The sequence below is a fragment of the Scyliorhinus canicula genome, chromosome 14 (assembly GCF_902713615.1).
Source record: "Scyliorhinus canicula chromosome 14, sScyCan1.1, whole genome shotgun sequence".
NCBI lineage: Eukaryota > Metazoa > Chordata > Chondrichthyes > Carcharhiniformes > Scyliorhinidae > Scyliorhinus > Scyliorhinus canicula.
The window spans coordinates 9,939,907-9,955,971 of NC_052159.1; the positions used below are offsets into that span (position 1 = coordinate 9,939,907).

General features: G+C 48.0%; 1 protein-coding gene across 1 annotated transcript in view; it reads right to left on the reverse strand.

Annotated features, from left to right (window-relative positions):
• lrrc32 (leucine rich repeat containing 32) overlaps window positions 1-16,065 on the reverse strand; it is a 36,371-nt gene that overhangs the window by 10,678 nt on the left and 9,628 nt on the right. Inside the window, exon 2 of the mRNA XM_038818729.1 lies at window positions 3,005-3,099. Coding sequence (XP_038674657.1) covers window positions 3,005-3,094 — 90 coding nt within the window. The 5' untranslated portion in view covers window positions 3,095-3,099. The remainder of the gene's footprint in view (window positions 1-3,004; window positions 3,100-16,065) is intronic.

Consider the following 16,065-nt stretch of genomic DNA (forward strand, 5'->3'; position numbering starts at 1 on the left):
TAGCGGTGTGCGCAGCTGTATGGCTGCCTTGCCGGCTGCGGCAATGGTGTTCCGTGCCCGTCCATGCTACTCCCCGCCCCGGCCACCCCCCACTACTCCACCCGACCCTGGCAGAAGCCCCCCCCCCCCCCCCACCCCCCCCCCCCCCGGCCAGCGGCACAACTGTCAGCAATGTTGGGCACTTTCTGTAGCCCCCCACCCCCCCTCTCTCTCTCCCTCAGCAGCCGCCACGCCGGTTTCACCATTTTTAAAAGCACAAGTGAACCTCGCCGTCGGGAACTCGGCCCATCGGAGGCGGTGAATCACGGAGGCCCCGGAGAATGCCGGGTTGGACCCGCTAATGATATGCAAATAGTGATTACTGTACGTGAGTTCCGGAATGCATTAATGCGGCTGTCCAGGTGACGGAGCATTGTGATTTGCCGGCAAATCGGCACCTGCCCCAATTTCGCCGTCGGAACAAATTCTCTGCCCAATCGCCTCCCCCGATTCTGGCACCGGCAAAAGGAGAATCCCACCCCTGGAACTGAAAGTCTAAGGACAACCATGAAACCATTGTAAAAACCCATCTGATTCACCAATGACCTTTAGGGAAGGAAATCTGTCATTCTTACCCGGTCCGGCCTAGATGTGACTCCAGACCCACAGCCATGGGCTGACGCTGAAATTCCCTCAGGGATGGGCAGTAAATCCTGGCCCAGCCATCGACGCCCACATCCCCATGTACAAATAACAAAAAAAGTCTCTCCTGATACGTCTGTCGTGCCGTGCCAGAAATCAGTCTGGTAAACGTTTGCTTCACTCTATCTAGAGCAGGAGCATCCTTCCTCGGAGAAGGAGACCAAGTCTGCACTCAATACTCCAGGTGTAGTCTCAACAAAGGCCATGTATGATTGCAGCAAGACGTAGAATCATGGAATTTACAGTGCAGAAGGAGGCCATTCAGCCCATTGAGTCGGCACTGGCCCTTGGAAAGAGCACCCCACTTAAGCCCACGCCTCCACCCTATCCCTGCAACCCAGTAACCCCTCCTAACCTTTTTGGACACTAAGGGCAATTTACCATGGCCAATCCACCTAACCTGCACATCTTTGGACTGTGGGAGGAAACCGGAGCACCCGTAGGAAACCCATGCAGGTACGGGGAGTATGTGCAGTCTCCACACAGACAGTGACCCAAGCGAGGAATCGAACCTGGGACCCAGGAGCTGTGAAGCAACTGTGCTAACCACTGTGCTACCGTGCTGCCCGTGCTCCTGTACTCGAATTCTCTCACCAGGAAAGGCCAACATACCATTTTTGTCAAGGGGCTGGTTTAGCACAGGTCTAAATCGCTGGCTTTGAAAGCAGACCAAGGCTGGCCAGCAGCACGGTTCAATTCCTGTACCAGCTTCCCTGAACAGGCGCCAGAAGGTGGTGACTAGGGACTTTTCAAAGTAACTTCATTTGAAGCCTACTTGTGACAATAAGCGATTTTCATTTCATTTTTGCTGCCTTCTTTGCTGCCTGCTGCACCTAACTGCTTACCTTCAACAACCTGAACATTGACACTATTTTAAAGAAAGAACAGGGTTGTTTTCCCCAGCGCGCTGCTCGATCTTTACCCCACCACCTCAATACAGGGATTAGTCACTATCACGGTTGAGTGTATATGAGAGATTGGTACGCAAATTGGCTGCTTCATTTCCGACATTACAACAATGACAACGCCTCTCTCATTGGCTGTAAAATGTGTTGACAGATCCTGAGGTGATGAAAGGCACAGTATAAATGCAAGTCTTTCTTTCCATGTGAAATCCACCCAGGAGTCTGATGGCCATTTCAAAAGAACCAACATCCTGTTCTAATTGTCACCTGCTCACTGGAATGAAATGGCATTCGATTACGATCTTGGGTATTCCCCCATTGTTACTCAATGCCGTTCTCTGTATTGCGCACTGCTCCCTCACTAAACTCTCAATTACATCAACTACATTATTTTGTGTTGAACTGTGTCATCTTTGCATTGGATGTCATGCTGCATAAAAGCAAACAGTGTCAGCCCTGAACCTAATGCTGTCAGTTCTTGGCGATACTGCCAATTTACAGTCGAAGTCACCACTCTCAACCCATTTCCTTATTTAGCACTCTCCGACTCCTTGTTGCTGTAGAATCTGGCTTGGTAGCACGCTTGGATCGAGCAGGTAGAAAGCAAAGGTTAGGTTTATTTATGGTGCACAGGAATCTCCACTCCAGGGAGGGTCTCTCTCCTCGACCTGCGCCCAGGTTGGGGTTTTTATACCAGTGATCTAACCCCCTGTTAAAAGGGGAAGCCTCACCCCCTATTACGGGGAAACACGTATTCAATGGTGGTCACCGGGAATCTGATAGTCCTAATGTAGTGATCTCCGCGAGGATTATAACAGTGACAGAGAATGGCCGCATGGGAACAGGCTATTCAGCCCAACTGGCCCATGCTAGTGATTACACACTCTTAGCCTTTTCTCACCTACCCTCATCGACGTAATCTTTTCTTTCTCGGGTGCTTAACCAACCTCCCCTTAAATGAATAAATTCTTTTTTTTTTTAAAGTACCGAATTCTTTTCTTTTCCAATTAAGGGGCAATTTAGCGTGGCCAATCCACCGACCCTGTACATCTTTGGGTTGTGGGGGTGAGACCCACGCAGACACGGGGAGAATGAGCAAACTCCACACGGACAGTGACCCGGGGCCGGGGTTGAACCCGGATCCTTGGCGCCGTGAGGCAGCTGTGCTAACCACTACGCCACCGCGCTGCCCCTGAATGCATCAATTCTATTCAACGGTGACATCGTGGTATTATCACTAGTAATCCAGGGACCCAGGGTAATGCTCTAGGGGCCTGGGTTCAAATCCCACAACTGCAGAGGGTGAAATTTGAATTCATTAAAAATCTGGAATTGAAAGTCTAATGCTGACCATGAAACCATTGTGGATTGTCAATGGTTCAATCACGTCCTTTACTGAAGGTATTCTTGGTACTCACCGTCTGGCAAGGCGAAAAATCCATTGGTCGGGAAGTTGTTGACACACTGTGAACAGCTACAACCGCCAGAAGGAGATGTAAATGCCCCATAGTTTCTGCAAAGAATAATAGGAACTCAGTGAGATGGTTATAGCAAAATCAGATACAATTATAATAGAAACTTAACCAGATTTAAACAGCACTCTAACATCGGCAGAGAGAGGAGTGTGCTGTAATATAAACACCGAACAATTCCGAGGTGTAGAATATATAATTAAAAGCATTATATTATTAACTATCATTAGATGACATTACTGCTACTGTAAAAGATTAACCAGGCTGGAGCTTTATTCTGAAGAACACAGAAGGTTGAGGAGTGACCTGATTGAGGTATTGAAAACTATGGGGTGAATTCTCCGCCTCCCCAGCTACGGGTTTCCCGACGGCGCTGGTAGATTCTCCGTTCCAGCGATTGGCCAATGGGATTTCTCATTGTAGCCGTTGGCGGTGAGGTTTGTGGGAAAGATGACCTTCCTCAGGGTTCCCTGAGCTGATTGGAGGCACCCATCGCTCCCTGCCCAATAGACCATTCCCCCCCCCCACCTAACCCCGACCCTTGACCTCTGAAAGCCAGTCTCTCAGTGCCCCCTCACTGAGACACCGTCTCCCTTACCCCAACCCTACCCTGAACTTACCTGCGTTCCTCACTGTGATGGGACTGCCTGTAGTATTAGCAATGGCCACTGCTGCCGATTGGCGCTGCTGAGGCTACAGAGCTGCCGGCCATACAATTGGTGGCAGCTCTCCGAGGCAAGGCTTCCTCCCGAGATGCTGGCGGATGTGTCAACTTAAAATAATTTTCACTGCTGCCGGCCATCAGGACTGAGAGTTGGGGTCCCGCCGACCTTTTAGACAGGGGTGGTGATGGGGGGGTGGGGGAGGGTAAATCACAGCACCATAAAATCCACCCTATGAATGGGTTTGAATGGAGAGAGAAATTGTTTCCGCTTGTGGGAGAATAGAGGGAACCAAAATCAAACGGCATCGTTAAAACACAATAATTAATAAACCCAGCAAGGAATGTAGGTGATGTGTTGGCTTGTGTAGGCTAGAGAGATGAACAGACACTTCCAACACAGATGAAGCTCACTGAGCTAAATTGCTGGCTTTTCAAGCAGACCAAGCAGGCCAGCAGCACGGTTCGATTCCCGGACCAGCCTCCCCGGACAGGCGCCGGAATGTGGCGACTAGGGGCTTTTCACAGTAACTTCATTGAAGCCTACTCGTGACAATAAGCGATTTTCATTTCATGAAGGTTCAACTCAATTTTATTAACTACTTCTAACTAACTAACACACGATGACTGTGGGTCTAAATGATGCTAACTTAAACTAGAGACCTAAGCCTTGTCCGAACCAGTTGATTCTCTCAGCACGTGGTGTGAGTCCGTGCTGGGCTGGATGAGTTCCTGTTACACTCAGAGGCAGCACCCAGAATGAGCGGGAACTGTGGTGCCCTCTGCCTTTATAGTGTGTGTATTCTAACTGGTGATTGGCTGCGGTGTTTGTACATGTTGATTGGTCCCTGTGTGTGTCCATCAGTGTGTGTCTGCACCATGATATACTGGTGTATATTATGACAGTAGGGAAAACATAATTACCCAGAGACTGCTGAGAATGTGGAACTCACTACAGGGAATGGTTGAGGTGAGCGGCCATAGATTAATATAAGGGGCAGTTACATAAATACACATGGGAGAAAATAATAAAAGATTAATTTGATAGAGTGAAATGAATTAGAACAGGAGAAAGCTCATGTGGACCATAAACACCAGCGTTGACCAGTCGGACTGAATGGTCTTTTACTGTGCAACGTAGTAAACAAATCTCAGAAACAGCACTGTAATGTATCTGTAAAGCTCCAATATATATTCAGCTATAGAATAATCAACGCTACAACATTAATAAAACTATCATGTACAATGAATCTCTTACTATAAACAACAATTTGCATTATGTTTAAACAGCACTAATATGAACAATGGCATGCTTCTATAAACATCAATATAACAGCTACAACAGCGGTGTTTTGGGGTTTGTTCATGTCATGTGGATATCGCTGGCTAGGCCAGCATTTATTACCCAATTGTCCTCGAGAAGGTGGTGGTGAGCCGCCTTCTTGAACCGCTGCAGTCCATGTGGTGTAGGTACACCCACTGTGCTGTTAGGGCATTCCAGGATTTTGACCCAGCGACAGTGAAGGAACGGTGAAATATTTCCAAATCAGGGTGGTGAGTGACTTGGAGGGGAACCTCCAGGTGGTGGGGTTCCCAGGTATCTGATGCTCTTGTCCCTCTAAATGGCGGATGTTGGGAACATTGTTTTATAAGAATGCTATAATAGAAATCTTATGTACTCATTCTCAATGTATTGCTACAGGCTGTAATAGAGCTATGATAAGACCATAGACGATAAGACATAGGAGCAGAATTAGGCCATTCAGCCCATCGAGTCTCGCCCGTCATTCAATTATATATGTTAATATGTACTAGATGCTGAGGCAAGAGTTCAGCTCCTTTTTCACCAACACACCTTTAATGGTTCAAACTCACTCTGCACAGAACTCTACAGATCATCACAAGCTCCAGAGTCCACCTGAAGCCCCTTTACATATCAGTGTCAATCATTGAACACTTAACATAAATGAGACAATCATTGAACACTTAACATAAATGAGACAACTAATTGCAATGTCTCTTAACCCATTACTTAACAATATATATTTAGAACAGTGGGCTAAACAGCTGGCTTGTAATGCAGAACAAGGCAGCAGCACGGGTTCAATTCCCGTACCGGCCTCCCCGAACAGGCGCCAGAATGTGGCACTAGGGGCCTTTCACAGTAACTTCACTGAAGCCTATTTGTGACAATAAGCGATTTTATTATATTATTCTTCTCTATGTTTCTCATCCCCATTCCCCTGTCTTACTTGTAATAAAAAAAACAGACTATATCAGGAGACAGCACCGAAATCCACATAAAGAAATGGTAACCGTGGGGCTACGTTGCTGGACAGATATTCCAGAGGCCTGGGCTAATGATCCGGAGAGAAAAGTTCAAATCCCACCAAGGCAATAGGGGAATGTAAATTAAATTAAGTAAACTGTCAGTATGGTGAATATAAATGACTGGATTGTTGTAGAAACATATCTGGCTTACCGAGGTCCTTTAGGAAAGGAAATCCACCACCTTTACCTGATCTGGCCCACATGTGACTGTTGACTGCCCTCTGAAATGGCCTAGCAAGCCACTCAGTCGCCAAGAAGGTAACTCAACACCAATTTCAAGGGTAATTAGAACATACAGTGCAGAAGGAGGCCATTCGGCCCATCAAGTCTGCACCGACCCACATAAGCCCTCACTTCTACCCTATCTCTGTAACCCAATATCCCCTCCTAAACTTTTTTGGTCACTAAGGGGCAATTTATCATGGCCAATCCACCTAACCTGCACGTCTTTGGACTGTGGGAGGAAACCGGAGCACCCGGAGGAAACCCACGCAGACACGGAGAGAACGTGCAGACTCCATACAGACAGTGACCGAACGGGGAATCAAACCTGGGTCCCTGGGCTGTAAAGCCACAGTGCTAATCACTTGTGCTACCGTGCTGCCCTATTACATTCCCTATTTATTTACAGATAAATAATCAGAAAGGTTCACATCATGTGAACAAATGAAAGAAAATTCAAGCAGGAAGAGCAATAACATGGCCACAGCATGATAAAATAAAATAAAACAATGCTACAAGCTGAAGTCTACAACAGTGAAAGAACAGAAATGGCTATCTTTATTAATCTTATTTTATGCAATTCCGGCTCTTGCGATTCACTGTTCCCTCCGGCAGTGCATAGCCGCCCACGGATTTCCCGGCGGTGTGGGGTGACTTCAGTGGAAGATGCCATTGGCAAGCAGCGGGATTAGAGAATGGCGCACTGCCAAGAAACACACGCTGGGGGACCGGAGAATCCGGAATGTAATGTAACCATCCACTAAAAGACGCTGTGTCTGTTTATGTTACTCTTGTTAGTTGCCAATAGACACTTCCTTACTGATGTCTACCTGGCATTGTTTTTAGTAACCCTTTGTTGACCTTTAAATGTTTCCCAATCTCCCAGCCTTCCACTGGCCTTTGCAATATAGTGTACCTTAGTTTTTGTCTTTCTGCTATCTTTAACCTCCTTGCTTAGCCATGGATATGTTTTCCCCCTATTACATTCTTTATTCCTCTCTGGGATATATTTTAATTGGGAGGAATTGAATATGTCCTCAAAAAACTGCCACTGCTCATCAACTGTCTTAACTTTTAGTCTTCCAACCCAGTCAGGCCCAATCTGTCCACTTGCCAATTTTTTACCTTTGTTTGACTCAATAATGCTAGTGTGGGACTCCAGTTTCCCACCCTCAAACTGAATTTGAAATTCCCGCATGTTATGATCACTCTTCCCTGGAGGATCCTTAACTATGAGGTAATTAATTAATTCCTCCTCACAATACCAAATGCAGAATAGGCTGCACCCTGGTTGATTGCACAATATATTGCTCCAAGAAACAACCTCTAAAACATTCATTGAATTGTCCCTCAAGGCTATCCTTGCCAATTTGGTTAATCCAGTCTATATGCATATTAAAATCATGTATGATTATTGTTGTACCTTTATTACACGTCTCTGATATTTCCTGGATTATACTGTGCTCCACTGCGGAACTACTGTTTGGAGACCTATAGATTACTTCCACCAGGGACTTTCTCCTTTGCTATTTCCTATTTCTATTCGACTCCCTGGATCTGACATTTGACCCTCCATTAACTTGAGGCAATCCAAAACTCTGTCACTCATCTCTCACTCAACCATCAGCCCTGTGCTTGTTGATCGACGTTGCTTAACCGGGAGCCTATGCCTCACTTTTAAAAATCGCACCTTCCTTTTCAAAACTCTTCATGGCCCATGCTCTCCCCCACCCCACCCCCCACCCCCTCACATCCTTAACTCTGTCATCTCCGCATGCCTATCTCTGTAATATCCAACAACCCCAAAACAGGTCACTGTGTCCAGCTAGTATTACTAGCCGTACCTTTTGCTGGGTCAAAAGTCCTGGAACTCCTTCCCTAACAGCACTGTGGATGGGCCGATGCAACCTGGACCGCAGCAGTTCAAGAAGGCAGCTCACCACCAACTTCTCAAGGGCAATTAGGGATGTTCTTATCCACCGACAGCCGCATCCCATGAATGAATAAATAGAAAAGGTTGCCAGGGTCCCAAGCCCTATAATTCCCTCCTTAAACCTCTTCACTTCTCTACCTCTCCTCTTTTAAGATGTCCCATAAAGTTTCTGTCTATTGCCCCAATACCTCCTCACACGTTGATGTCAAAGTTTGCCCTCTAACCCTCTTGTGGAAAGCTACTGGGTGTTTTATTAAATTAAAATTACCGTGCTGCCCACATGTAATAAATGTGGGCAGCACAGTAGTAGTGGGCAGCATGGTGGCATAGTGATTAGCACAATTGCTTCACAGTCCCAGGTTCGATTCCCGGCTTGGGTCACTGTCTATGCGGCGTCTGCACGTCCTCATTGTGTGTGCGTGGGTTTCCTTCGGGTGCTCCGGTTTCCTCTCACGGTCCAAAGATGGGCAGGTTAGGTGGATTGGCCATGCTAAATTGCCCTTAGTGTCCAAAAAAGGTTAGGTGGGGTTACGGGGATAGGGTGGAGGTGCAGGGATAGGGTGGAGGTATGGACTTAGGTAGGGCCGGTGCAGACCTGATGGGCCAAATGGCCTCCTTCTGCACTGTAAATTCTATGGAAAGGCACGATACAAGTGAAACTTGTGAAATATAAACAGTGCTGTGAAACAATAATGTCACAAGATGAATAACTAAAGAATGCTTTGACAGAAGTAGCAAACATAGCAGAATCTGAGCCATCGATAATATAAACAGCCCTTTCACATGAACAGTGTCATAATCTAAACACTGAACAATATAAATAATAGTGGAAGCAGAGCTGTAATATAAGCAATATAAGTAATATAAGCACTGCAGCGATTTAAGTGGAGCACAAATTCTGTAGCCTGGACATGGATTCTTCCCGATTCTGGTCAGACTGCACTCCCATAGTCTGCTCTGTAAAAAATTGAGAGGATTTCGAAATGTGAGGAATAAGATATATACGTCCACTTGCATGTGACCTAGGAATGCCTAAAGCTCACATTAATGTGGGCGTGAAAGTTGAGAAAGGCATTACTTTTGAAAAAAGACTGTTCCCGACAGAACAGAGAAGATTAAGGGGGGATTTAACAGACATTGACATTTTTGAGTGGTTTTGCCAGGGAGCACAGATTTACGTTAATTAGCTACAGAAACCAGAGGGGAGATGAGAGCATTATTATTTTTGTTTTGTTTTGTTCTGCATGGGTTCCCTGCGGGTGCTCTGATTTCCTACCACAGTCCACAGTCCAAAAAGGCACAGGTTAGGTGCAGTGGCCATGATGAAATTGCCTCTTAGTGTCCAGGAATGGGGCTGGTTTAGCTCACTGAGCTAAATCGCTGGCTTTTAAAGCAGACCAGGGCAGGCCAGCAGCACGGTTCGATTCCCGTACCAGCCTCCCCGGACAGGCGCCAGAATGTGGTGACTAGGGGCTTTTCACAGTAACTTCATTGAAGCCTACTCGTGACAATAAGCGATTTTCATTTCATTCAAGAATGTGCAGGGTATGTGGAGTTACGCAGACGGGGCAGGGGAGTGGGTCTGGGTAGGGTGATCTTTCAGAGGGTTGGCACAGATTTATAAATTTTATAAATCATTATTATCGGTGTCACAAGTAGGCTTACATTAACACTGCAATGACGTTACTGTGAAAATCCCCAAGTCGCCACATTCCGGCGCCTGTTCGGGTACACAGAGGGAGAATTCAGAATGTCCAATTCACCTAACAAGCATGTCGCTCTGGACTTGTGGGAGGAAACCGGAGCACCCGGAGGAAACCCATACAGACACGGGGAGAACGTGCAGACTCCGCACAAACAGAGACCCAAGCCGGGAATCGAACCTGGGCCCCTGGCGCTGTGAAGCAACAATGCTAACCACTGTGCTACTTGATGGGCTGAATGGCCATTCGTAGGAATTCTATTCTATTCTAAACGTAGAAAGTTGGTGTGTTCGGGAAGACATTTCCTGAAATGGTTGCTGAAAGCAGTTATGGTGAATTGGACACACACATGAAGGGCAAATGATTTACGGGGCAATGGAAAGACAGCTCTTGCGAAAGGGTCAGCACAGACATGATGGGCTGACTGGCCTCCTTCTGTTCTGTGTGATTTTATGATTCTTGGAGGCATTCTTCACCTTGAGAAACACAAAAAAGCAAAGCAGAAGATCAAAGAAGCGTCCCTTGCCTCAAGCAGCTTAAAGTTAGATGTTTCAGAAGAATGTGATTCACATTCACCAGAGATGTTTCAAACAGTCAGAAGGGGGTAAACTGCAGCGTTACGGAGTTATCCCCTTCTCTCTCCCAAATCAGTTACTGCCTTGTGGCTGACCGAGTTTATGATTGTTACTCTATCTACAGTCAACAGAAAAGTTAAAGCACTTCAGAACCAAGACAGTACACTCTAACTTCATCACTCCAAACATCAAAGAGCAAGATGCCCTATCTCATCATTCAATAACAAGAGATATCTGGAAATCTTCCTCCCTGATCAGAGTTAATTGTTGAAGAGTTAACAAGCTGTTGTAATAGCTGATGTCAACAAGGCACGAGGAGATGGACTGGCTAAATCTCAAGGACCGAATAAGTCCCTCAAACGATCACACCCCACTCCCCCCTACCCACCCTCCATGCGACGCCATTCCCCAGCGCAGAACCTGTCTTACAAATTACGACTTCAGCCACGTTTACTTTTGGGAACCTTCTTTGGAGGGTCTTGAGATTGTGAAAGGTGCTATATGAATGCAAGTCTTATCCAGAATTTCTTCTGAGATTCTGGGTTGTTGGTTCAGAGAATGTAAAAGAAGAAACATTTCTGTCCATGTCCCCTCCTGAAGCCATTGACTCCGAATGGGTTTCATGAGTGCAGCCAGCTCCTCGCCTGTGTTTCAGTAACTTTGAATTGAACTCTTTGAATAATAAGATGCTCATTCTGACATATTGTCCATCCCTAATTGCTCTTGACCTGACTGTCTTGCTCGGCCATTTCAAAGCATCACCCTGGGTCTCTGGATTACTAGCCCAGTGACGATGCCACTACGCCACCACCTCCTGGGCCTCTGGATTACTAGCCCAGTGACGATGCCACTACGCCATCACCTCCTGGGTCTCGGAGCTGTCAGAAATTAGTCCAAACTCCAAAGCGATATTTCACCTTGGAGCTGGTGATCCCAAACTCTCATCTTGTGACCCCATTGGAGCTCGTGACCCGCAGTTTGGGAAGCCCTGGCTTAGAGGCTATTATTGGTGTCTTACTCAGCGGGGGTCTCCCGGTTAACCAGAACATCGTCAGAACCCCTAGTTAAAGGAGTAATTCGCCTTTGTTGCCTTTCATATTGTGGTATTATGACTAGAGGTACTACGGTACCTGGGAGTGTGAGCTGCTGTTGGTGTAGAAGGCTTGCTGCCCATTGGCCCAAGTGTTTTCTTCTCATTGGCCGAGAGGAAGGTAGCTCCGCCTATGAGGCGGGGTATAAGAACCTGTGTTTCCCAACAGCCATTGTGCTTTCTGTACTCAAGTTGCTGGGCACACTTCTTGTAGATTAAAGCCTTCGATTCGGACTACTCCTTCGTTTCCGTGTTTATTGATCGCGCATCACATATCTTCTGGGTAAGGGGGGGGGGCGTGGGGATGCAAGGCGAGTAACACAACAGCCTATTCACATACAGAAATCTTCCACAAAGAGGGATGCGATAATGAGCAGGAAATCTGCTTGAACGTCAGTCTCTACTTTGAAATATTGGATGTGGCATTTTGGGAGGGCAGACGAGGCTTCAGTTTAAAGGCTCATTCTAAAGATGACCCTCAACAGTGCAGCACCCTCTCAGTACTGCATTCCCAAAGAGGTCAAATCCACCGTAACTCTTTACGTTATTGAGCATCTCGCGCTTTTGTAGTCACCCCAGTCTATTAAGGTTCATCCACTAACTCGTCTCCTGGTGTCCCAAGTTCAAAACGGTCTCTTGCCATTGCTGAGCTAATGGGCTGGGCAGCACAGTCTATAACACAACTAGAGGGGAAAGATTTTGGTACCATCGCACAGCTGCACAGACACTGATAAAAACATTGAAAATCGGAACAGGAGGAGGCCATTCGGCCCTTCGAGCCTGCTCCGCCATTCATTATCATCGTGGCTGATCATCCAACTCAACAGCCTGTTCCTGCCTTTCCCTCATAATCCTTTGATCCCTTTTACCCTGAGTGCTACATCTAACAGCTTCTTGAAAACATACAGAGCGGAATTCAGCAGAGTGAAAACTAAGTCCGCTTTCGGGGGTGTTTGTCAGGAGTTTCCCAGCGGTTTCAGCGCCGAGAATCAGCCCGCTCGCTATTCAATGGCACTTTGCTGTTGTTTTTGGTTTGGGAGTTTCTACGCCCCCCCCCGAGCATCACATAGAGAGAGTTCCTGCTGGTGAGCTGCTCCCCCCCCCCCCCCCCCCCTTTAGCCTTGTCAAGTCCCTGGGAACCCCCCTCAGACCTCTACAATTGGCACGCCCCCCCCCCCCCCCCCCCCGGGCCCGACGTTTGGCAGTGCCAGCCTGGCACCCTGGCAGTGCTTCTTGCACCCTGTCAGTGCCAGCCTGGCAGTGCCAAGGTGCCTGGGTGCCAGAGAGTGTGCCAGAGTACCACCCTGCCCTGGTCCCGACCACACGGGGTGTCGAATCCCCGGCGAGACTCTCCCGTACCCCCCCCCCCCCCCCCCAGGTACTGTTACACCTGGTACATTTTGTGTGAACCAGGACTAAACGCCGGCCTTACGAAGTCTCGTTGGCGCGCCCGTTGAGTCCTGGGCACCGGATTAATCCTGGCATCCGGGGATTTAATCGCGCCTTTAGACTGATTTAAATATGAAGATCTGGATGTCATCCAGCGTGGGCGAGATTCAGATGGTGCCGGGCGGAGTCAGTAGGGTGCTTCGCGATTGGCCCAGCTCAGAGCCTGATTTGGGACTCTTGCCCGATTCACCCATTGTGTCTGGATTGCGGCAGACGCAAAGGGGGCGCCGAATCACACCCACAATGTTTTGGTCTCAACTACTTACTGTGGTCGTGAATGCCACAGGCTCACCACTCCCTCCTCATCTCTGTCCTAAATGGTCTGTCCGTATCCTCAGACTGTGACCCCTGGTTCTGGACGCCCCCACCATCGGGAACATCCTTCCTGCATCTACCCTGTCCAGTCCTGATAGAATTTTATGGGTTTCTATGAGATCCCCCCCCCCCTCATTCTTCTGAACTCGAGCAAATATAATCCTAACCAACTCAACCTCTCCTCAGACTTCAGTCCCGCCATCCCTGGAATCAGCCTGGTAAACCTTCTCTACACTCCCTCCAGAGCAAGAACATCCTTCCTCAGATAAGGAGACCAAAACTGCACACAATACTCCAGGTGTGGTCTCACCAAGGCCCTGTATAATTGCAGATGCTGCTCCTGTACTCGAGTCCTCTCGCTATGAAGGCCAACATAGCATTTGCCGCCTTTACCGCCTGCTGCACCTGCATGTTTACCTTCAGTGACTGGTGTAGGAGGACAGCCAGGTCTCGACGCACACTCCCCTCTCCGAATTGATAACCATTCAGATTCACTCACCACCCAGTGATGTCCTGCCAACCCTTCTGCAGCTGTAGTGAGCCCACACCACCTCGAGCACCACCTGCCTCCATATTGTAAAAATACCACTTTGTGAAGCGAGTTTATACCCATTGATGTGAATGGTGGTTCTCTGGTATCATCCCTGTACCAAGCCGCCCACCCATCCCAGCATGAAACTCGTCAAACATGCTGGTAGAATGTTTCACTGTGCCAACATTCATTACAATTGGCACCAAGCAGCACAGAGAGGGTAGGGAGCATATTACCAGGTTGGTGATGGAAAAGGCAAGGAGGAAGAGAATTGTTTTCCTTCAAGGCCGTGATTTTCATAGAATCATAGAATTGACAGTGCAGAAGGAGGCCATTTGGCCCATCGAGTCTGCACCGGCCCTTGGAAAGATCACCCTATACAAGCCCACACCTCCATCCTATTCCCGTAACCCAGTAACCCCACCTACCCTTTTTGGACACCAAGGGCAATTTAGCATAGCGAATCCACCTAACCCGCACATCTTTGGACTGTGGGAGGAAACCGGAGCACCCGGAGGAAACCCACGCAGACACGGGAAGCACGTCCAAACTCCGCACAGACAGCGAGCCGGGAATCGAACCAGGGACCTTGGAGCTGTGAAGCAACAGTGCTAACCACTGCGCTGCTGTGCCGCCCGTTTCTGAAACTCTCTTCCTCGAAAGGCAGTGGGAGCAGAGTTTGTGAACATTTCCGAGGCAGAGATTGGTAGATTTTGATAGGCAAGGAGGTGGCAGGCAGGAATGTGGAGCCTCGGTTAGAATCAGAGCAGCCATGATCTCATCGAATGGCGGAGCAGGCTCGAGGGGCCGAGTGGCCGCCTCCTGCTCCTAATTCATACATTTGTACAGAAGTAAACTGGGGTTAACAACGTCCGGTGCCAATTGGGTCACATGGGAGGAGCGACCCTCCTCATCCGGAAGTCAGAGTTGAGCCAACGAGCTGTTGTTTTGCTCTGGGGATATGGAAAGTACGGAGCAGGGAAAACCCAGCTCTCCGGTTTATGCAGGATCAGGTTACTATCCCAATCAAAGCGGGCTCTTCAGACTTGTTGATAGGCAACAAAAGGAAAAGAGAAAACAAAACCCAGTGAGATGGGATTGCCAATTCCTGCAATTTTCACATGACGTAAGCGAAGTGGAGTTATTTTTAAATTTACAACAGAAGGAGCAGGTTGTATCTTGAAGATGAAATGAAATATTGGAGTGAAGTGTGGGCGATTCACATACCTCAGTCATTCCACTGGCCCACGCCCGAGTCAAAGGAGGAGGCATCAAGGAAAGACTTGCATCTATATATTTTTTAATATAAATTTAGAGTACCCAATTCATTTTTTTTTTCAATTAAGGGGCAACTTAGCGTGGCCAATCCACCCACCCTGCACATCTTTGGGTTGTGGGGGCGAAACCCACGCAGACACGGGTAGAATGTGCAAACTCCACATGGATAGTCACCCAGAGCCGGGATCGAACCTGGGACCTCGGCGCCGTGAGGCAGCAGTGCTAACCACTGCGCCACCGCGCTGCCCTGACTTGCATTTATATCCCAATAATAATCTTCATTAGTGTCACAAGTAGGCTTACATTAACACTGCAATGAAGTTACTGTGAAAAGCCCCTAGTCACCACATTCCAGCGCCTGTTCGGGTACACAGCGAGAGAATTCAGAATATCCAATTCACCTAACAAGCACGTCTTCCGGGACTTGTGGGAGGAAACCGGAGCACCCGGAGGAAACCCACGCAGACACGACGAGAACGTGCAGACTCCGCACAGACAGTGACCCAAGCTGGGAATTGAACCCGGGTCCCTGCCGCTGTGAAGCAACAGCGCTAACCAATGTGCTACCGTGCCGCCCCCCGTATCGACCGCAGCTGGCAGAAGTGTATTTGTGCGTAGCGAGCTCCCACAATTTGCGAATCACGGGTAATCTGCTTTATTCATTTATTTTTCGGTCACGTAACACTTGGTGTCAGGCAACAAATGTGTGGTCTATCCCTTCCCCAATGTATCCAGGTTACAGCCTCTCCCTCTGGCAGTGGTCCTAGTGTCTTTCATGGCACGGCGTCAAATTTTAGCAACACTCCTTTGAAACACCTCGGGGTATTTTTTTCTTCCTTAAGGTGCTGCAGACAAGCAAGTCGCTGTGACTGTTGGAGGGCGGTTCCATCTAAATACTCACCCCATAGTTCAAACTAA